This window comes from Diceros bicornis, chromosome 33 (genome assembly GCF_020826845.1).
Source record: "Diceros bicornis minor isolate mBicDic1 chromosome 33, mDicBic1.mat.cur, whole genome shotgun sequence".
NCBI lineage: Eukaryota > Metazoa > Chordata > Mammalia > Perissodactyla > Rhinocerotidae > Diceros > Diceros bicornis.
In genome coordinates, this window is record NC_080772.1 from 2,665,688 (window position 1) to 2,684,057 (window position 18,370).

The following is an 18,370-nucleotide window of genomic DNA, read 5'->3' on the forward strand; positions in this document are numbered from 1 at the left end:
AGCTCCAGCCAGCAGCAGAAGCAGGGCAGTGGACAGTGGTGGAGGTACAGCTGGCTGCAGCTCCGTCAATACCACCCCCTCTAGCGCTGGAGCCAGCGTCCCCTCCCTCAGCAGTGTTGGAGCTGGAGCAAGGGCCCACGTTGGCTCCAGCAGGAGTGGGAGCTGCTGAGCTGGAGTCACCTGGACCATCACTTCTAGTGGGAAGTCCATCTCCACCTGTGGCCATTAAGAGAAGAAGCCTAACCTCACGGCCTTCCCTCCTAAGCTGGTGGCGGAGCAGTTGACCGTGATGGATGCGGTGAGCAGCTGGGCTCTCAGGGCGGAGGGGCAGGCCTTCCCTCTGCCATCATTGCCCCAGACCTGATCCGGACTCCTATGACCTGGGCCCAAATCCTGGCGCTCCCCCTTACCAACCGTACGACCTGGGCAACTTTCTGAACCCCCAAGGCTTTGCTGTCCACCTGCAGAGCGTAGAGGTGGACACTAACAGGACCTGCTGCACAGAGTGGCTGTGCCGGCTCCACGAGGTAGAAGAGACGGAAAGCTGCACGGGGTCTGGCCCATCAGTGGGGGAGGGGAACTCACTGTGTGCAGCCAGGTCCCTGGTGGCCCAACCGGCTGCTCAGGAGGCTCAACAGCCTCAGCATTTATTAGAGACCTGATGTGTACTTCACTACAAGGGAGACAGACAGGGCCTGTGGTTGTAGCTGCCGCAGGGGAATGTGCATCAGAATCGGAGTGGGACCAGAGGGGGCATCAGGGTGGTGGAAGATGCCCCCTTGGGATGAGCCTAGTTGAGCCACTGTCTGGAGCTTGGAGTTAGCCAGGACGGGCTGGGTGCAAATGCCCCCTCCCTTCCCTGTCAGTATTGGGTCCTGGGTCATCCTGTACTGGGTGCCCGCAGTGGACAGAGAAGAAAACCCAGGGACTCTCACAAGGCTCAGACCACATCCTGAGCTTCCTGAGCTCCCGCTCTAAACCGTGACCCCTGTGCGGCACTTTGGGGGCTGTAGACATGGAGCTGGGGTGTGGCAGGGCTGGGTGACACTCCTCCTGTTCCCCAGGAGCTCTTCCGGAAGGTGATGCCCTCTCAGTGCCTGGGCTCCACCTGGGGCAAGAGGAACAAGCCCGGCAATGAGCACCTGGCACCCACCGTCCAGGCCACCGTCGACCACTTCAGAAGGGTGGTCAGCCTCGTCGTCACCACCTGCCTCGGGGACCCAAGCATGACGGCCCAGGACAGGGCGAGGGTGGTGGAGCACTGGATCCAGGTGGCCCAGGTGTGCTGCGGGAGGCCCAGTGGAGCCCCTCTCTGGAGCCTTGGGAACCGCCTCTGCACCTTTATCAGCTCCCAGGATTGCAGTGTGTGGTCTAAGCCCCTGCACAGTCCCTAGGCCCTTCCTGCTAGGGGCCCGCTGACCTTGACTCCAGGTCCCAGTGGGAGGATGCTCACTTCCTCCCTGGCTCCTTCCCTGGGTTGAGCTAAAATCCTCCTCCTTGTGAAGTGTTACTCTCTGGGTCCTAAATGTGCCCTTCTGGGGCTCCCTGAGCATCTGTCTCATCCAGGAGGGGAGATTTAAATAGAAGGGGACTGAAGCTAGAGCAAGCGTGTCTTTAACGCCCCACCTCACAGCTCATTCTCTTCCCTTCCCCAGGAGTGCGAGATCCTGAAGATCTTCTCCTCGCTCCGTGCTGTCATCTCTGCTCTGCAGAAAATCTCCATAAGCCACCTGAAGAACACGTGGGCGAATGTTTCCCGGTGGGTAGGCCCCTCTCCATAGGAGGATCAGGGTGGATGGGGGATCTCTCGTATGTCTGCCATTGCCCCCTCAGTCACGTGGGAACTCCTGGGAGGCAGCAAATGCTGGGGACAGGACGTGGGCCTCGGTGGGGGTCTCTAAGCCTCCCTGGGTCCTTAGTGCACCAGTTCTGCTTCAGGACTCAGTTTCCCTAAATGCCAGGGTTGAGCCACATTGGAGATTTTCAAGTGTTTATGGCAACAGAACTCTACGCCCAGTTGAAACTCAAAGTGGTCAAAACAGAGGTGCTCTGTAGAGCTGGGGAATGGAGACCCCAGTGACCAACAGGAGAGCCCCTGCCCAGTCCCACGAGACCTTAGCGCTCAGAGGAGCCCAGTGAGAACACTCCTCCAGGCAGGTTGCATCTCTTGGGTTTGCAAAGAAAAAGGATTTGCACTCAGACCCCTCACATTATCCCCCAATTTATCCTTCCTTCTTTCCCCTCCCCTCAGGGAGAGCTCTGAAAAACTTAAGGAGCTCTGTAGCCATGACAAGTCCTTGAGAAGAGAATTGATGACCAAGGTAGAGTGGAGGCTGGAGGTCTGGAAAGAGAGGAGGGGCGAGGGGGAAAGGGGGACTGGGCAGGCTGTGGTTTTGATAGTTTCTCACTTGAACGTTCTCTGAAACATTCCCGTCTGTCTTGTCCAGATTAACAAGCAGAGGGATCTGTTTGGTCCACGGGCGGGTGGGGTGCCATTTGTGAGCACGAGGCCCTGGTCCTGGGACTCGGTGGTGTTGGCTGGGCTGTTCCAGGAGGAGTTGCCGAGCTGGCACCATCAATAGGTCTCTGGCTTCCAAGCACGTCCATCCTGCTGGATGTAGCTTCTTCCAGGCTGTTGGGTGGTTGGGCTGGGTTTAGCCCTCAGCCTAAACCTGTCCTCAAGAAGCCAGGCCCCTGCCGCTCCTTCTGTCTTCACCATGTCTCCAAGGGGAGGCCACCTTGCCTGCCCCAGGTTCGGGCATGACAGGGGATTCCCGTGGCCCAGGTGGACAAACAGGCTGCTCAGCCTTGGTTCTGAACGTCTGGACCAGAGACAGATGTGTGTGCATTCTGGGACCGCCCCCGAACCCCTAGAGCAGTCACTGGAGCCAACCACAGGAGTCTCACCTGAGTGCCCGGTTGGCAATGACATATGCCCCAGGTGGCTTATGTGAAGCGTCTAGGTAACTGACGGATTCTTAGTGGATCTTTCTGAAAGGACGTTGGGAGCTTCATGTAAACGAGGAAGCAAAGCGTCCTGTCACCCCCTTCCCTGTTGATCGGAGGTGGCACCTTGGGGGTCCAGTTCCTGAGTGGATAAAGAAAGAGTTCATTGCAGGGGAATGTCCTGAGGGATTCCTTGGGGAGGAGTAGGATTTGGCACGGCCTGTCCTAGCCTGGGGGCCAGACACTCCATGGGACTGGGGCAGGCAAGAGCCACTCAACCGGACTCCCAAGACACCTCGTCTTCTCCATCCACAGCTCGGCCCAGAACCACGCTTTGAGAGCTCAGGGGACAGTACTGTGGTCAGTGGTGGGGCGGGGGTTAGGTGAGGACGTTGGAACAGGGCCTCTGGCTGGGAGGGGCAAGCGGCCTCTCCTCTGTGGGCCCCTGAGCAACTCACTGCCCCTGTTTGGGCCTCTGCCTCCTCATCACGGAAGTGGAGGGATGGTGATTGTGTGGTGCAGGCCTCATACGGTGGTGATGAGATAAGAGGGAGGAAAGGAATGTGGGAGCTTTCTGCCTGCTCCACACGGAGGGGTGAGGGTGAGGACAACGATGACAGTCATATGTCACTGAGTCCTCAGGAGAACCTCTGAGGTAGCTGGAGTTCTCACACTTTCCAGATGAGGAAACAGGCTCGGGGAGGCCAGGCCACAGGCCCCAGCTCACACCTAGAGTGCGAGTTGGAGCTGGGTTTGTTCTAGAATCACAACACCTTGGAGGATGGAATAGCATTGGTACCAGTTGACTCGAATCAGATGTCCAGGGTCAGAGGCCAGTGGTGCCGGAGAGAAATGGGGTGAGGGGAGTATGGCCCGCTGACACTGTCCTCGACCCTGGCAGGAGGGGCCCTCCACGTTTGCCCCCCCGGAGATCATCCCCCAGAGAGTGCAGGAGAAGCAGCAGCAGCAGCAGGTGAGTGTGCCTGTTGGGGAGTGGCTCTGCCTTCCCAGCTGGAGGCCTCAAATCAAGAGAGGAGGGCCCTTCCTCCTGGTGCCACAGTGCCTGAGTCCCCCAGTAGAAGTGAGCAGGAGGGGGGCCTGGAAGAGCTGGTGCAGGATGGGTGTGTTGTGGGGAGGGCCAGGGACCGCATACCCTGTGATTTGCCAGAAGCCAGCCCTGGGAGGTGAGGAGGAGGAGTGTGGGTGTTCTTGTGGTGTGAAGGGAGGAGGAATTGAGGGGAGGCTGCTAAGGGTCCTAGGCTGCTCCCCGTGGGAACCCTGGGGTGGGCCAGGAGGCTGAGGGTGAGGACTTTTCAGGGGAGGGTCTGCACGGGGACGACTTGACAGCAAGGGCTCATCTCACCCGAACCCCCATGTGACAGGGTGTCGTCCCCTATCTTGGCACTTTCCTCGGTGACCTGCTGATGCTGCACCTGGTGATGGGTGATTATCTCGAGGTGGGTGAATGTGGGGACCAGGCAGTGAGGACCAGGATCCTGAGCCTGGGGATGCAGGAGCCCCCGAACTGAGCTCTGAGCTCTGAGCTCTCAGCACTTGGCACATCTCTCATGAGAGCCTTGCAGCTGCCCCTGGGAGCTGGGGCATCAGGCCCATCTTAGGGATGAGTGAACACAGGCTCCGCCTGAGACACCCATTCTGGTTCCCCAAGCTGGGGAAGCTCAGAGCTGCCTGGTGGCACAGCTGCATGAGGTTTTATCTGAGCTGGACTCAGCCTCTCCCTCCCATGCTGCCCATGGGGGAGAGAGATATCGGGTCCCCCCAAGTCAGGCAGCACGTAAGTGGCTGAGCAATCCCCTCAGCCTGAGGCCTCAGCCTCCATGTCTGTCATCAGAGAGGGTTGTGCTGCCAGGTCCTTCAGCCTCACCCCCCTGTCCTCCTCCTCTGGAGCCCAGAGCCCAGCCTAGGCCCAAGTCCTGTTTTCTCTGCATGCCCGGCCCCCTCTGGGGACCTGGCAGTCGTGCACCATGAGAAGGGGTGGGCATAGAGGGCTAGTCAGGCTAGGGGGCTCTGTCTGATGGACTCTGGCTGTCTGCCTTCCAGGGGAATGAGATCAACCTTCAGAAAAGGACTGAGGTGAGCAGCTGTGGCACTCCCTGCAGGGGAGGGGAAGGAGGTGGAAATCAGAGACCTTCTGGGCAGAACAGTCCCTGGCTCCACCCCCCTGTATCTTAGATTGAGAGGAAGAGTTTGATAACAGAGAAGAGGGAAATCCATCCAATTAGCGGGTGGGTTGAGGGGAGGATGGCATCAAGGAAAACTTCCTGGAGGAGGGGCTGATTATTCCCCTTCTGAGAACAGGTAGAGCCTGGATGGAACTGGAGGGAAGGATGGTTCCCAGGACTGGTCCCCTGCCCCACTTCTCACCCCTGACAAGGCCGCTGCAGCATCCCCCACCCAGGCCCTGTCTGCATCCTCTCCTTCCCTCTGGCCCCAGGAATATCGAGTCATGAGGGAGATCCTGCTGCTCCAGGTGGCCGCAAAGAATTACAACCTAGAGCCCGAGGAGCGATTTGGGGCCTGGTTCCAGGACATGGAGCTGCTTAATGAGAATGATAGGTGAGGCCGGGCAGAAGTTGGCTGAGGGCAGAAGTGGACCCTCTCTGTTGGCCAGTCCAGAGAGCCTGTCTCCATGGCCCCCTGGTCAGCCCCAGGCCTTATCGTGTTGTGACCTCTGGGACACCCAGAATCCAGCTGCTGGGCAGGCAGTGGGGGGGCACCTGAGGTGTGGCTCCTGGTAGGCTCACAGGTGCTTCTCTGTCCTGTAGCTACAGCCTGTCCTGCCAGCTAGGGCCCCAGGCCTAGTTGGCCAGCAGAATACTCTAGGCCAAGAAGAACCGGCCATCATCAAGGTCAGGGGTGAGTGAGTGTCTGAGCCGGGGTGACTGATTCCTAGGGGTTCAGTAAAGCTTCGGGCTAAGCGTGGCCTTGGGGAGTCGGACAACTGGCACTGGGAACCCAGCTCCACTACTGAGCAGTCCTGTGACTGGGGTGACTCTCTCCAGCATCCTGAGACTCTGTTTCCTCCTCTGTAAAACAGGTGATACTAAATGATCGCTCATGTGACAGGGACAAATGGGGTACTGGTGGCTGACAGCACTGAGCACAGGGACTGGAGCACCCAGTGCAGTGGGGACAGGGTGTGGCGCCATGGTTCTGAGGGAGGCCCCCCAAGATAACCCGACTCTTCTACTCAGCTCCCAGGCCCCAACACCGAGCCCCATACCAGTGGCCAATCACAGCCGCATCCTCAGCAGCGGGGACACAGCTGGGACGCTTGCAATGCACCGGGCCGGCTCCTCCCACCTGATGGGTAGGGGAGCATTGCAAGCTGATTCCTGGGGCCCCGTGAAGCCCAAGAGAGTGGGGACGACCCCACCCCAGCTCCCTGACATGTCTACCCCAGCATCTAGTCACCCATTGGGGAGGGACAGTAGTTATGTGTTGTAAATAATAAATGCCATATTTGAATATTATATTAAAGTCCTGTTCCCTTTATAGCCTGGGAGTTGTGGTGTGGTTCTGTCGCTTTCTGTAGGCATGTAAGGGAGACATAGAATCTCACATTTCTCCTTGAATCAAGAACTCTTCTGGGTCATCAGCTTATTGTATGTAGGAGAAGGGAGAAGGGCCAGCCCCTTCCCTGGCCAGTGGGGACACTCCCAAGTCCCCCTAAGTCAGAGGACAAGTTCATTTCAGTATCATTCAGCTGCTCCAGGAGCAGACACGGCCCGCTGCCCGTTCTCTTGGGATTTAAAGGTTGAAGGTACTTTCACAGGCAGAGCAACAACCACTGAAATGTGGGTGTCTTTAAAACAGCACTACCCAGGACCATGTCGTGCCACAGGCAGGGGCTGCCTTTCTACATTCTGGAGGAAGAGGGAATAGTTTCTGCTTCTCTTGTTGAGGTTTCTTTTGATCACATTTTAGGAACTTGTAGTTTTCTAGTTCAACCTCTGGAATTGCATCAGCTGTAAGTGGGGAAAACGATGTAAAAATATCAAAACGTGCACAGGTAGAGGACAAGGCCCGAGGAAGGTCACTTGTAAATGGTCTAAAGGCAGGCAGGACTTTCCCTCCTCAGGCCCCTCTAGGGGCTCCGTGTTCACCCCTGACCTAGATTTGAATCCTCCTGGGATCCTTGCCCAGGTCTCTGACTTCCTTTTCGTGCTTGTTTTCTATCCACAGGCGAAGATTTGTGATGCAGCTTTTAAGGCTACATCTGGGCCTCCTTCCATCATGTCTATGCTGCCTACACACTAGGCTCTCCAGCATCCCTGCACGTACTTATGTAATGCTGTTTCAGGAGGAAATGTCCTGGAGGCCCCAGCCTCTGTCAGGTACATTGTGGCCACTCTTCCCTGGGGGAGTTGATCTGGTGGATCAGGGACGGGTTTTCATTTCCCAGGCTATGGGTCCCTCTATTTGGCCACAGAAAACCGCCACCCTCTCCGTTGCATGCCAAGGTGACTTCTGGGTTTGTGTAGTTCTGAAGTCCATGGTCTCTGACATTCGCCAGTTTACACGCTCAGTCATGATATTACTGACGTGTCCTAAAGGGCTAGATGGGCCTGAACCCATAGATTTTGTAGCCCCCTGGGATGGCTGTGTTATTTTCCACAGCCTTGTGCTGTGGTTATGTGTCATGGGGGCTGTGAACTTTTCCTGTTGGGAGCTTTGAAAGATGAGGCATGAGAGGGGAGGGTGTAGGCAGGTCCATGGAGGGAATGCCACCACACTGATGATCCATGGCCATGAATGGACACAGTCTTACCAATCAAAATACTGAAGTGCTTCCCATCTGGTGGTGAACAGACACTGCTCTGAGCTCACCCTGAGAATCCACCCCATGACCAGGAACTAAAGGGTTCCCACGTGGCTTTTTGAACATCACGTCTGGAAACACCCTGTAAGACAAGGCCCAGATGAATTGCTTGGCAGTTCTGAGCTATCCTCCTCCATCAGAAGGCTGCAAGTGTCCTTCAGACACACAGCAGGCTGGACTCTGCCAGGGAGGCCTTTACAGTGCAAGCTGGTGTTGAGCATACATCCTGGTTCCCAGCAGCCCAGGCCCTTCCTGACATGGCACAGCCATCCAGGAAAGTGATTTGCTAAAGGAAAGATAGGGAAGACTATACTTTACCTCCAAATAGAAAGACAAGCGCCAGCTCCCATGTCTAATCAGGACGAGGAGGTAGTCAAGGGTGCCCACAGGGTTTCTACTGCAGGACTATGAGGCTCCTGAGAACTGATCCTGCATGTAGCAACATTTAATAACCCTTGTGCCCAATGATATAGCAGAAGGGCGACAATTTATTGCACCTTTGGGCATCCATTTGTCAAAAGTGCACTTACAGTCATCCATAAGAGAATCACGTTTGCACAACGGTACATATCACTCAATCTTTTACTGCTTTTTTAAACTTATGTAAATTTAACTAGTGTACAAAATACACAAAATTACTCAAACTTATTCATACCTGAATAAGGAAAAAATATAACAATCACTCCATGTTTTTGCAGGTAGTCACCCTTTCATAGCTGGTATTTATAACTACCTTCTTCCATTACCCACTTCATATTCCCTTTGCCTCAGCAAGCACCTCAGCTGGTTGTGGTTCTTTGCAAACCCTTTTCAATTTCAGTGGTAGAACCTGACCTTCATTCCTGAAGGGTCACAGCCATTCGTAGTCCTGCCTGGACTGGTTTCTTGTAGTTTTCCATTGACGTTAATCACAGGGTACGTGATACTAAGAAAACCCTAAGGAGTCTCCTGTATTCCTTACCTCCATTGTGGAGCAGCAGTCCAGTTTCCTCTTGGTAATCAGGATCAATCACCGCGGCCTGCATGGAAACTCTCTTCCTTTTGCCTGTAGAGTCAGAGGCAAGAGGAGCCGTAAGGGGCTGGGTGGCAGTCTTAATTTCCAGTCCAAAGAAATCAATGTGTTTTCTCCCTTTGGAATGAAGATCCCTAAACCAGTAGAGCATAAGGTCACATGAACATGAAAAAAAATTATGCTAGTGGATCATGAGGGGTAACAGTGGTAGTAGTGAACGGTGCCCCTCGCATTTCCACCCTTGATTGCTGGACTTGTGAATCCCGGCTATGGGAAAATCAGTGCTATATAATGGACGCTGATTTAGAGCATAAGCAGCTTCCTGGGGAACACTGCCCCAAACCTGCAAGGTATTGCCACCTAGGTCGTAGTACTGTAACTCCGTCTTCACACGCCTATTCTTCTCTCAAGTCAGCTGCTTCAGATGGTGGGGAACAGGAAAAGACCAGTGAATTCCATGAGCATGGGTCCATTGCTGCACTTCATTTATGGGCAGTGAGTTCCTTAATCAGAAGCCATGCTGAGTGGAATACCATGGTGGTGGATAAGGCATTCTGTGAGTCTACAGATGGTAGTTAACAGGAACGTTGTGTGAAGGGAAGGCAAATCTGTATCCAGCATAGGTGTCTAACACACTAAGAGCAAAACACTGCCCCTTCCATGGTAGAAGAGGTGCATTGTAATCACCTGCCAGCTGGTTGCTTCCTGATCACCCTGGGGAATAGTGCCCTATCAGGGACCCTGTTTTGGTCTAGGCTCCTGGCAGATTTGGCACTCAGCAGTGGCTGTGGACAGATCAGCCTCGATGAGTGGAAGTCCACGATGCTAAACCCATGCATAACCTCCATTCCTGCCTCTCCGTCACTTTGTTCACGGCCCCCTTGGGCCCCGACAGGAGTGGCTGGGAAGAGAAGCTGGGTAGCACCCACACAACAGGTCATCTTGTCCACTTGACTATCAGAATCCTCCTCTGCTGAGGTTACCCTTTGGTGCGCATTCTTATAGGAAACAAAGAAATTCACCTTTTTTGCCCATTCAGAGAAGTATAGGCACATGCCTCTTCTCCACACCTCCTTGCCACCAATGTTCCTATCACATTCCTTCCAAGCTCTTGACCAGCCATCCAATCGTGCCTCTGTGAACTGAAATTGACTCGTTATCTCTGGCCATTTCTCCCTCCAAGCAAAATAAACCACCAGGTGCATTGCTTAAGTCTGGGCCCCCTGGGAGGATTGCAGCTTGTCACTTTCTTTCAGGGATGTCCCACACAGACACTGTAATGCTTCAGCTGTCCACTTTTGGGTGGCGCCTGCCTATCACATAGAACCATATATAAAGCAGACCGGAGTCTTCTCTTCCTCAGTCAACTTATTGTAGGTATTCTCCGTGAGGCCATAGATGTGGTCTGGGAGAGTGAAGGGAATGTGTCAGGGCTGGGGTCACGGACATTGGGTATACACACTCATGTGACTTGATTGTGCCTGAGGGCCTGCTCCAGCCTGACCTCGTAGACACCACTTCATGGGACGGTGGGGTGCTGCCTGCACCTGCCCCAGGGCCTTCTTTGCTCTGCGCCCCGTTCAAAACTAGCAGCTTTTTGGATCATGCGGTAAAAGAGCCGGAGTTGCCCACCAAAATAAGGAATATGTTGCCTCCAGAATACACAAAGGCGCGCTAGGCAGTATGCCTCTTCTTCATTTGTAGGAAGGGCCAGATGCCGCAACTTATCTTTAACCCTAAAAGTGACACCTCAAAATGCCTGACACCACTAGACTCGCAGACGTGTCACAGAGGCGAGAGGCCCCTGATTCATTTCATTTATTTCCCACCTTCTGACATGCAAGTGTCTTCCAATAAAACAGCTGCTACTTTTGCTGACTAGGTTGAATGAGCATGATGTCAAAAATGTCACGGAACAGGGGCTGGCCTGGTGGTGGGTGGTTAAGTTCACACACTCCGCTTTGCTGGCCTGGGGTTTGCGGGTTCGGATCCCGGGTGTGGACCTACGCACTGGTCATCAAGCCATGCTGTGATGGCATCCCACATATAAAATAGAGGAAGATGAGCGCAGATGTTAGCTGAGGGCCAATCTTCCTCACCAAAAAAGCTCCCCCAAAACAGAAAAGTAACGGAACAGTGTTATGCCTCATGGAAGAGAAAGGTGATCAAGGTCCCTGTAGACTAAGTTATGACATAGAGCTTGAGAGCTGCTACACCCTGAGGTGGGACATTGAAGGTTTATTGCTGGCCTTGACAGGCCAAAGCAAACTATTTCTAGTGTCTTTCCTAACAGATAAAGAAAATACCATTTACCAGATCAAAAGCTGCATACGAGGTATCAGGACTCAAGTAATGAAACTATATGTGGGAAAGCAGCTGTAGTTGTAGTCACCATCTGGTTAAGTTTATGACAATCCTCCATCCTTCTCCAAGATCCATCTGTTTTATACACAGGCCATGAGATGACCTGAATGCAGATATAGTGGGATTCATCACCTCTGCATCCTTCAGTCCTCGGTGGTGGTCCTAATCTCTGCAGCCCCTCCAGGAATGCGGTATTTCTCTTATTTTACTATTCTCCTAAGTAGAGGCAATTCTAGTGGGTTCCATTTGGCCTTCCCTACCGTAATTGCCCTCACTCCACCGGTCAGGGAACCAGTCTCATGATTCTGCCATTTGCTGAGTATGTCAATTACCATTAAGCATTCTGGGACTGGGGGAAAAGCTATAGGATGGGCTCAGGGACCCACTGGAGCCACTATGAGACAGATCTGGGCTAACCTACATTGGTCACCTGATCCTATAAGCCCTACTCTGATTCATGGAGCACAGTGATGTTTTGGGTCTCCTGGAATTAGTGTGTCACTTCAGAACCTGTATTCAATAATCCCTATAATTCTGATTCTTTCCTTTTCCCTAATGTATGGTCACCATCACAAAAAGCTGTACATCCTTTGGGGGAAGGTTGGGAAAAGATTAACCGTTTTAATTTTAAATAGTATATCTAGATCCTTACTCAAGGGAATCAGCCTCCCCTTCACACCAGGGCTCCTGTATCTGTCAAGTGGCTCAGGGGTGGGAAATGATTGAAGGGCCATGACTGTTTCAGTGATTCAAGTTAGACTTCTGTTCACTTGATCTAGAACTATTCTTACACAGATCAAGAATTTCATCGACTGCCTTCTCTTTCCCTCTACAGACACTCGGATCAACTAGCTACCACCATAGGTTTCTGTGAGTCAAATGGATTCTCATTATTGCCTTGACTCCACTATCCATTACAGAAACCATAACCACCTTGTCTCTTGAGATTCAGTGCCTCTGCTTGGTCTCTGCTGCCCCGGGATCCAGGTGTCCTCACTGCATATCAAGATCCCAGGTCACTGGCAGCAGTTCCACTGTAATGTCTGCCCTAAAGAGGAGAGTGGCCACAGAGCTCTTCACTTACTCTGGGGCTGCCCTCATAAATTTATTTCCACAGTAGTAGTGCAAGTGTGTCCTCTGGACCCTGTTGGGGTGGGTAGGCATGTCTTACATGATAAATACACTCTAACGTTCCAAACACCTAAGCCTTGGATACTTTCTTCTATAGGAGACCAAGGAAGGTCAGCCTCACTTAGTGTATTCCCGGCAACCAATGACACTGCTGGAACTCTTTGTGCCCTCTCAAGACACAGCAAAGAGTAGAGAATCTCTGCTTAGTGGGCCCATATCAATAAATTAGACCGGATCCAACTTTATGTTCCTTCCGCCATTATCCAAACCCCTTAATAGCCATTTGCACACAGTTTTCCTAGATTTGTTTCTGTATACACTGGGGAAAGGATGAAGCTATTTTGGAACGTAGCACAACTCCTCATGGGTCATATTTTACACTTCAGTCTCTGGGACATGCTGGGAATTGAGGCTACTAGGTCTAGTAGCAAATGGGGCTGGTGGGTGTAGGTCCTCAGGAGAATCAGCAGTACTTGCAAGGCAGCTTCCCGGGGGAGACCATTACCGAGTCCTTAGGAAAAGCAGAGTTCACCCCCTCACGCAGGGCTGGGAGGGCTTCTTCGTTGGCAAAGAAGACTGTACAATCTTATAATAATTTTTATTCCCATAGAGGTGGTAGTAATATCCAACTTTCATTTCTGGTTATAATAATTTTATCCATTTTCTTTTTTGCTGGTTAGTCTAGCTAAAAGTTTGCCAATTTTATTGCTTTTTTCCTAGAAAACACTTTTGATTTGACTGATTTTCCCTCTTGTTTTCCTGTTCTTTATTTCACCTCTGCTCTTATATTTATTATAAGCCTCTTTTTGCTGGTTTCAGGGTTGGTTTACTCTTCGTTTTCTACTCTTCAAGTTGTAAAGTTAGGTTATGGTTTTGAGATCTTTCTTCTTCTAATGTAGGCATTTACAACTATAAATTTCCCAGTGAGTGTTTCTTTTTCTGCATCCCATGAGTTTGGTAGGTTGTATTTTCATTTTCATTTTATTCAAGGTGTTATCTAGTGTCCCTCATATTTTCAACTTTCATCCACTGGGTGTTAATGCTGTATTGTTTAATTTTTATGTATTTATGATTTTTTCCAGTTTTCTTCCTGTACTTGATTTCTAATTTCACTCCACTGTGATTAGAAATTATATTTTATTTGATTTCAATGTTTTAAAAATTTGCTAAGACTTGTTTGGGGGCCTAAAATATGGTCTATCCTGGGGAATGTTCCATATGCACTTGAGAAGAATACATATTCTGCTGTTTTGGGTGGAAGGTTAAGTCTAATTGATTATGGTGTTGTTCAAGTTCTTTATTTCCTTAGTGATTTTCTGTCTGGTTGTAATATCCTTTTTTGAAAGTGGAGTATTGAAATCTCCATTATTGTTGGAGAACCGTCTATTTCTCCTTTCAATTTTGCTTCATATGTTTTGGGAGCTCTGCTGTTAGATATGTGTGTTTAAAATTGTGACATCGTCTTGATGGATTATACCTTTTATCAATACATAATACCATCATGAATGAGAGAGACCTGATCTCTTCCCTTGAGGAACTCACAAGCAGTCCAGGGAAGAGACTGAGAGACCATCACAGCAGGAGCTGCAAGAGAGGCCTGTGCCACGTGCTGCAGCAGGACCTCATCTCCTTAGGTGTCCTGTGTCCCTGGAATGGCAAATGCACGTAGCACCTGCTCAGTAAGCACTGGCTGGATGCAAGTGAGGAGCACTGACTGTAATGGCAGCACTAGCTCTCATTCAGGGAAACTGAGATTTGTGCTAGTGGCAGAGCTCAGACCAGAACCCCGTGTTCCTGATCTTCTTCTCATTCCCACTTGTCCGTGATGCCAGTAGTGATTCCAGTATTGAATTCATGGCTGAAAGACTCATTCGTCATAGCCTTGTTCTTTTACTTATTCCAAGATCTTACCACGTTACAGGCACGTACTTGGTAATGGTGAGTAAAACTGGAGAAGGCCTCTTTCTTCATGGATCTGGGAGAACAGTGAGAGGTGCGAAGACAGTCATCAGATCACCACAAAGTGTCACATTACAAAAAACAATAACTGATATTTATGGGGAGTGTAGGACATGTCACATACTAGATTGACAGTGTTTGAATGCATAAACTCATTTTGTCCTCAGAAGAATTTTGGATGTGGTAGGTATCACTCCCTATTTATATATACAGTAAAAGGAGCACAGAAAGGCAAAGTAGTTTGGCGGATGTCACACAACTAGAAATTGGTGGTGTGGGGATCCCAACACTCCGAGTCCCAGTTTCCTCAGTTTCTGAAAGCAGAATGACAAAGCTTAGTTGTGCGGATTAAGTTAAAAGAGGAAAACACACCTAGCAACACGACTGAGTTTACAATAGGTGCTCACTAATGATTACTGAATTTCAGTGGCTGTGGGACTCACGAGGTGGACAGGACTTCCCTCATTGTGTTGGTGGGTCCTCATAGCTCTTGCACAAGCTTTGTGAGTGACTTTGAATGGTCAGACTTTGAACAGGTCTCAGGACATCACAGACCTTATGCTTGAAATGTGAAGAATTTGGGTAAGCCCTGGGCCTCCCAGCCTGGCATTCTGGCCTCCTCAGAATGGCCTAACCAGCCTCCAACACTCTTAACCTCAACACACCAGATGGATCACCCTCCTCAAACATGCCCAGGGCTTTCCTCCTCCCACACCTCTGCTCTTCTTGTCCCCCACATAGAATGCCTATCCATCCCACCTCTGCCTCCTCAGACAGGTGGATTTCCTAGGTGACTCCACCCTGTCAGAGAGAATCTGTGTGTCTTCCACGTGAACAAGGCCAGGTCACTTCTGATCCTTTCATCATCCCAATAGCCAAGGGAGAGAGAGCTCATTGTATTCCTGCTTGCCCTACCAGATTGGAGGATGGGATCATAAATTACGTTCTATCCCATGCACTATAAGACATAGAAAGGAGGAAGCAATGGGAATCTTGTTGGGTTGAGGCCATACATCTTCCAGAGAAAAATAGAGCCACACAGTTAAAAAGCCCTGATGTAGATAATTTATCACCTTCTTCAGTAAAACAAAGTTCTGCCATGTAGTCAAACTAAGTGCTTCTTAACATGCAACTCCCTGAGGCTGCTCCTACCCATGAATGGTGGAAATCATTGGGCAAAGTTTGATCAACAGAACTCTTCACTAGTACTGATCTTTTTGCCAAGGGAGTGAAATAGACCTAAGACTTGATCACTCAGCCCAGCTGAGCTCAGCTCGTGGCCAGCCCCGAGTAGACAGTGCTGTATGCCATCTGCATGGACAGTGGTTGTGCCGTCCTATCACACTGCAGGGGACAACTTCTGGGTAGTCTGCATCTCTCTAGGGGGCAGACATCCTGGAGTGGCCTTGGAGCAGATGCTGGAGGACAGTGTCAACTCTTGAACCATGTCTGCAGAATCTGGGTAAATTCACAGGAACCATGGCCTGGTTTTGATTTTCTGAGGATGACCAGTCTAGGGTTATGGATCAAAGTCTGCAGCAGGAGCCACCTCATCCTGGACCTAGCTGAGAGGCAGGAACCTAAGATAGAATCAGAGTAGATGGACCAGGGGAAGGGGCAGCTTGTCTCTGTTCTTCTCAGAGGCTGTTGGAAAAGCTTTCTGGGTGGTGTGACATGTGAAAGGAGCTGGACCAGGACTCCCGGGGACATGAAGATGGCTGGAGGGATCTGAGGTTGTCCCACAGAGCTGGGTATCTACAGTGTTAGGAACAAAAATGAGCTGAGTCCCGACTGGCACTGAATGTCCACAGATAAGACATGGCTATGGGCTTCCAAGGAGAAGTCAGAGCAGAGGAATAGGGGTGGAAGGGGTGGGAGTAGACAGTATAGAGCCTTGAGGGGGAAGGAGTTGGTGACCTAGAGAGCTTCTGGTGAGCAACAGGGCAGATTAGGCAAAACTGAACCCCATCTTGGAGGGCAGCAGGCCTGCAGCCTGGAATATGGACAGAGACTCCAAGAAATGGGGGATGGAGGACTCAGCTAGCAGAGGTAGAGTTCATTTCCAGGAAAAAGAGAAGGGTCTATTTGGAAGGGCAAGGACACAAGGCTTCAGGGGTCCCATGGCCAGGCTGACAGGGGGCTAAGCCTCCTGATCTCCCAGGTAGAAGGGCTCCCAGGGCGTGGAGTGTGGAGAAAGGGGGCAGGGGAGGGGGAACCTGAAGCATCTCAGGGATACCAGGGAAGTCAGCGTACTTGTGTCCTGGAGTTCAACCCCAGTGTGGATTCAAACAGCAGGCATTACCTGCTGACTGATTTAGGCCCCAGTATTTGACAGCCTGTGGCCTGCAATCAGGATGCGAGAAAAGCTGATGAGCATGGGTTGGTGTGATAATGGTCCACATAGAGCCCCCAAAATCCCAAAGGCAAGTCAAGCCAGGCAGTAGGTCACAGGCTGGCCCAGCATCAATTTGTTCCTAAATGGTGCCTGTGTCTTTGCTGAGAATCTAGAAAATGAGGTACAAAAAGCTGGAAGGGTTCATAGAGATCACATTCTAGTCCATCCATCTTGTGAGGAATTTGAATCTCAAAGGGGCTGGGAGCTGCTGTGGCTAATAGAGAGAAGGCATCAGTCACATGACAAATGGATGACTGCATGAATAGACATGGGACCGAAGTAGAAAAACTACCTTTGCTGCACAGAAATGGCTGATTTTGAAGTATTTCAACTGAACAGACCATTTTTCTTGACTAAATAAGTTTCCAACTGACACCATTAAATCTAAAAGGCATTCTTTCTCAAAAATGTCTAAGCCACACATCCATAAATTAAACTTCTAATTGTTCAGCTCGAATCCCACTACCTCTCTCTGACCTCCATTACACTTCAAAGGTCTGTCAAAAGTGCTGGTTACTTAGTAGACTTAAACTCCCTTCTAACCACTGGGTTGAATGTTTTTCCCACTCAGCTTTATAGCCTCCACGGGAAGATAAGCTCTGAGCACAAGTGAAGAGTGTGAACTGTGAACTGCTGATACCTGACCTCCAGGCAGCTTCTACAAAGGTGCAAGACCAGCCCTCCCCAGACGTGTGGCCAGTTGGGATGGGCCACTTACCCACGTCTGCTCCCTCACAGCCATTCTGCATGATGGCCTTGTCTAGGCGGGCAGTCAGCCACGTGCCCTCGAGGCAGCTGCTGAGCAGCCTGGAGAGGCAGGCGCCCAGGCCCAGCAGCACGCTGTAGAATGTGAAGTAGTTGCAGCTGTGGAACACTTTCCTGTGAAGGGGCAGCACCCTTTCTTATGAGAAGACGGCGAGGCAGGCCGGCTCAGGACCTCCCCAGACTAGTGCTCAAATCCTGACTGTCCCATATCCTAGCTGTGTGACCTCGTGCTCTAAGCAGGAGCTGATTGTCCCCACCTCACAGCACTGGTGTGAGGACCGACTCAGACACAGTGTAGAGGGTGCTAAGCAGGACAAATGTTAGCAGGGACTGTAACATATCCTGGGATCCTTGGGTTTTGAAGTTTCTTCTACAATAAGAAATCTCACGTGGTTACAGCTGGTTTTGTTGTTATCATAAAGACTGTGGCTTTCCCACTGTGTGTTGTAACAGTGACCTGCCCCCAGCTGGAACTGCTCAAGTACTCCAGAGGAAACTTCCCAAATGACCACCTGATCACATGGTATCCTGTTGCCTATGGGATAAAAGCCCAAATTTTATCCTTAGTTTATGGATCCTCTTACAGAGGGGCCGATCTGGCCTTGTTGCTTTGTGCCCACTCCCTGCCCCTGATCATCTAAGGCCACTACATGGGCACCATATTAGATCCCCTCTCTTCTTCTAACATGCCCTGCCTTCCTGTCTTCATCTGCACAGTGGGGGCTCTCTCCTCATCTCTAACTGTAGCAATCCTACCATCCTACTGACCTCAGCCCAAATGTCCCATCTGCAGTTGAGTTACCTCCTGCTTCTCATCCACCACCCTGCCTCTCCTTCCTCATTATTTGTGTTTCTCCTATAATCTTTTCACACCCTCTGGAGTCTACATGTCTGTGTCTGTGGCTCCAGTGACTGTGAGCTTGTCACAGCACGTCCTATGGAGACATCTCTTTAT

General features: G+C 51.2%; 2 protein-coding genes and 1 long non-coding RNA gene across 16 annotated transcripts in view; 2 read left to right on the forward strand and 1 right to left on the reverse strand.

Moving 5' to 3' along the window:
- The first annotated feature begins 238 nt into the window (after positions 1-238).
- On the forward strand, positions 239-1,616 carry LOC131396456 (ral-GDS-related protein-like). The gene is made up of 2 exons (XM_058528681.1): positions 239-298; positions 1,065-1,616. Exons 1-2 carry the CDS (start codon positions 290-292, stop codon positions 1,392-1,394), a joined length of 339 nt encoding a protein of 112 aa, XP_058384664.1. The 5' UTR covers positions 239-289; the 3' UTR covers positions 1,395-1,616.
- Positions 1,617-1,733: 117 nt separating this feature from the next.
- LOC131396454 (ral guanine nucleotide dissociation stimulator-like) overlaps positions 1,734-18,370 on the forward strand; it is a 45,196-nt gene continuing 28,559 nt past the window's right edge. For 2 of the 14 annotated variants that reach the window (XR_009216558.1, XM_058528678.1), the window contains exons 1-7: positions 1,737-2,321; positions 3,848-3,929; positions 4,327-4,403; positions 5,008-5,040; positions 5,402-5,523; positions 7,153-7,304; positions 12,001-12,035. Coding sequence is in view for 9 of the 14 variants with exons in the window: in XM_058528678.1 (XP_058384661.1) it covers positions 2,313-2,321; positions 3,848-3,929; positions 4,327-4,403; positions 5,008-5,040; positions 5,402-5,523; positions 7,153-7,304; positions 12,001-12,017 (492 nt within the window). In the remaining 5 variants the exon portion in view is untranslated. Of the gene's footprint in view, positions 2,322-3,847; positions 3,930-4,326; positions 4,404-5,007; positions 5,041-5,401; positions 5,524-5,732; positions 5,824-7,152; positions 7,305-11,255; positions 11,357-12,000; positions 12,240-17,221; positions 17,367-18,370 lie in introns of those variants that run through there. The other 12 variants (XR_009216556.1, XM_058528677.1, XR_009216555.1 and 9 more) reach the window with 12 other exon arrangements.
- LOC131396465 (uncharacterized) overlaps positions 8,741-18,370 on the reverse strand; it is a 47,986-nt gene continuing 38,356 nt past the window's right edge. Inside the window, exon 3 of the long non-coding RNA XR_009216567.1 lies at positions 8,741-8,834. This is a non-coding gene — a long non-coding RNA (uncharacterized LOC131396465). The remainder of the gene's footprint in view (positions 8,835-18,370) is intronic.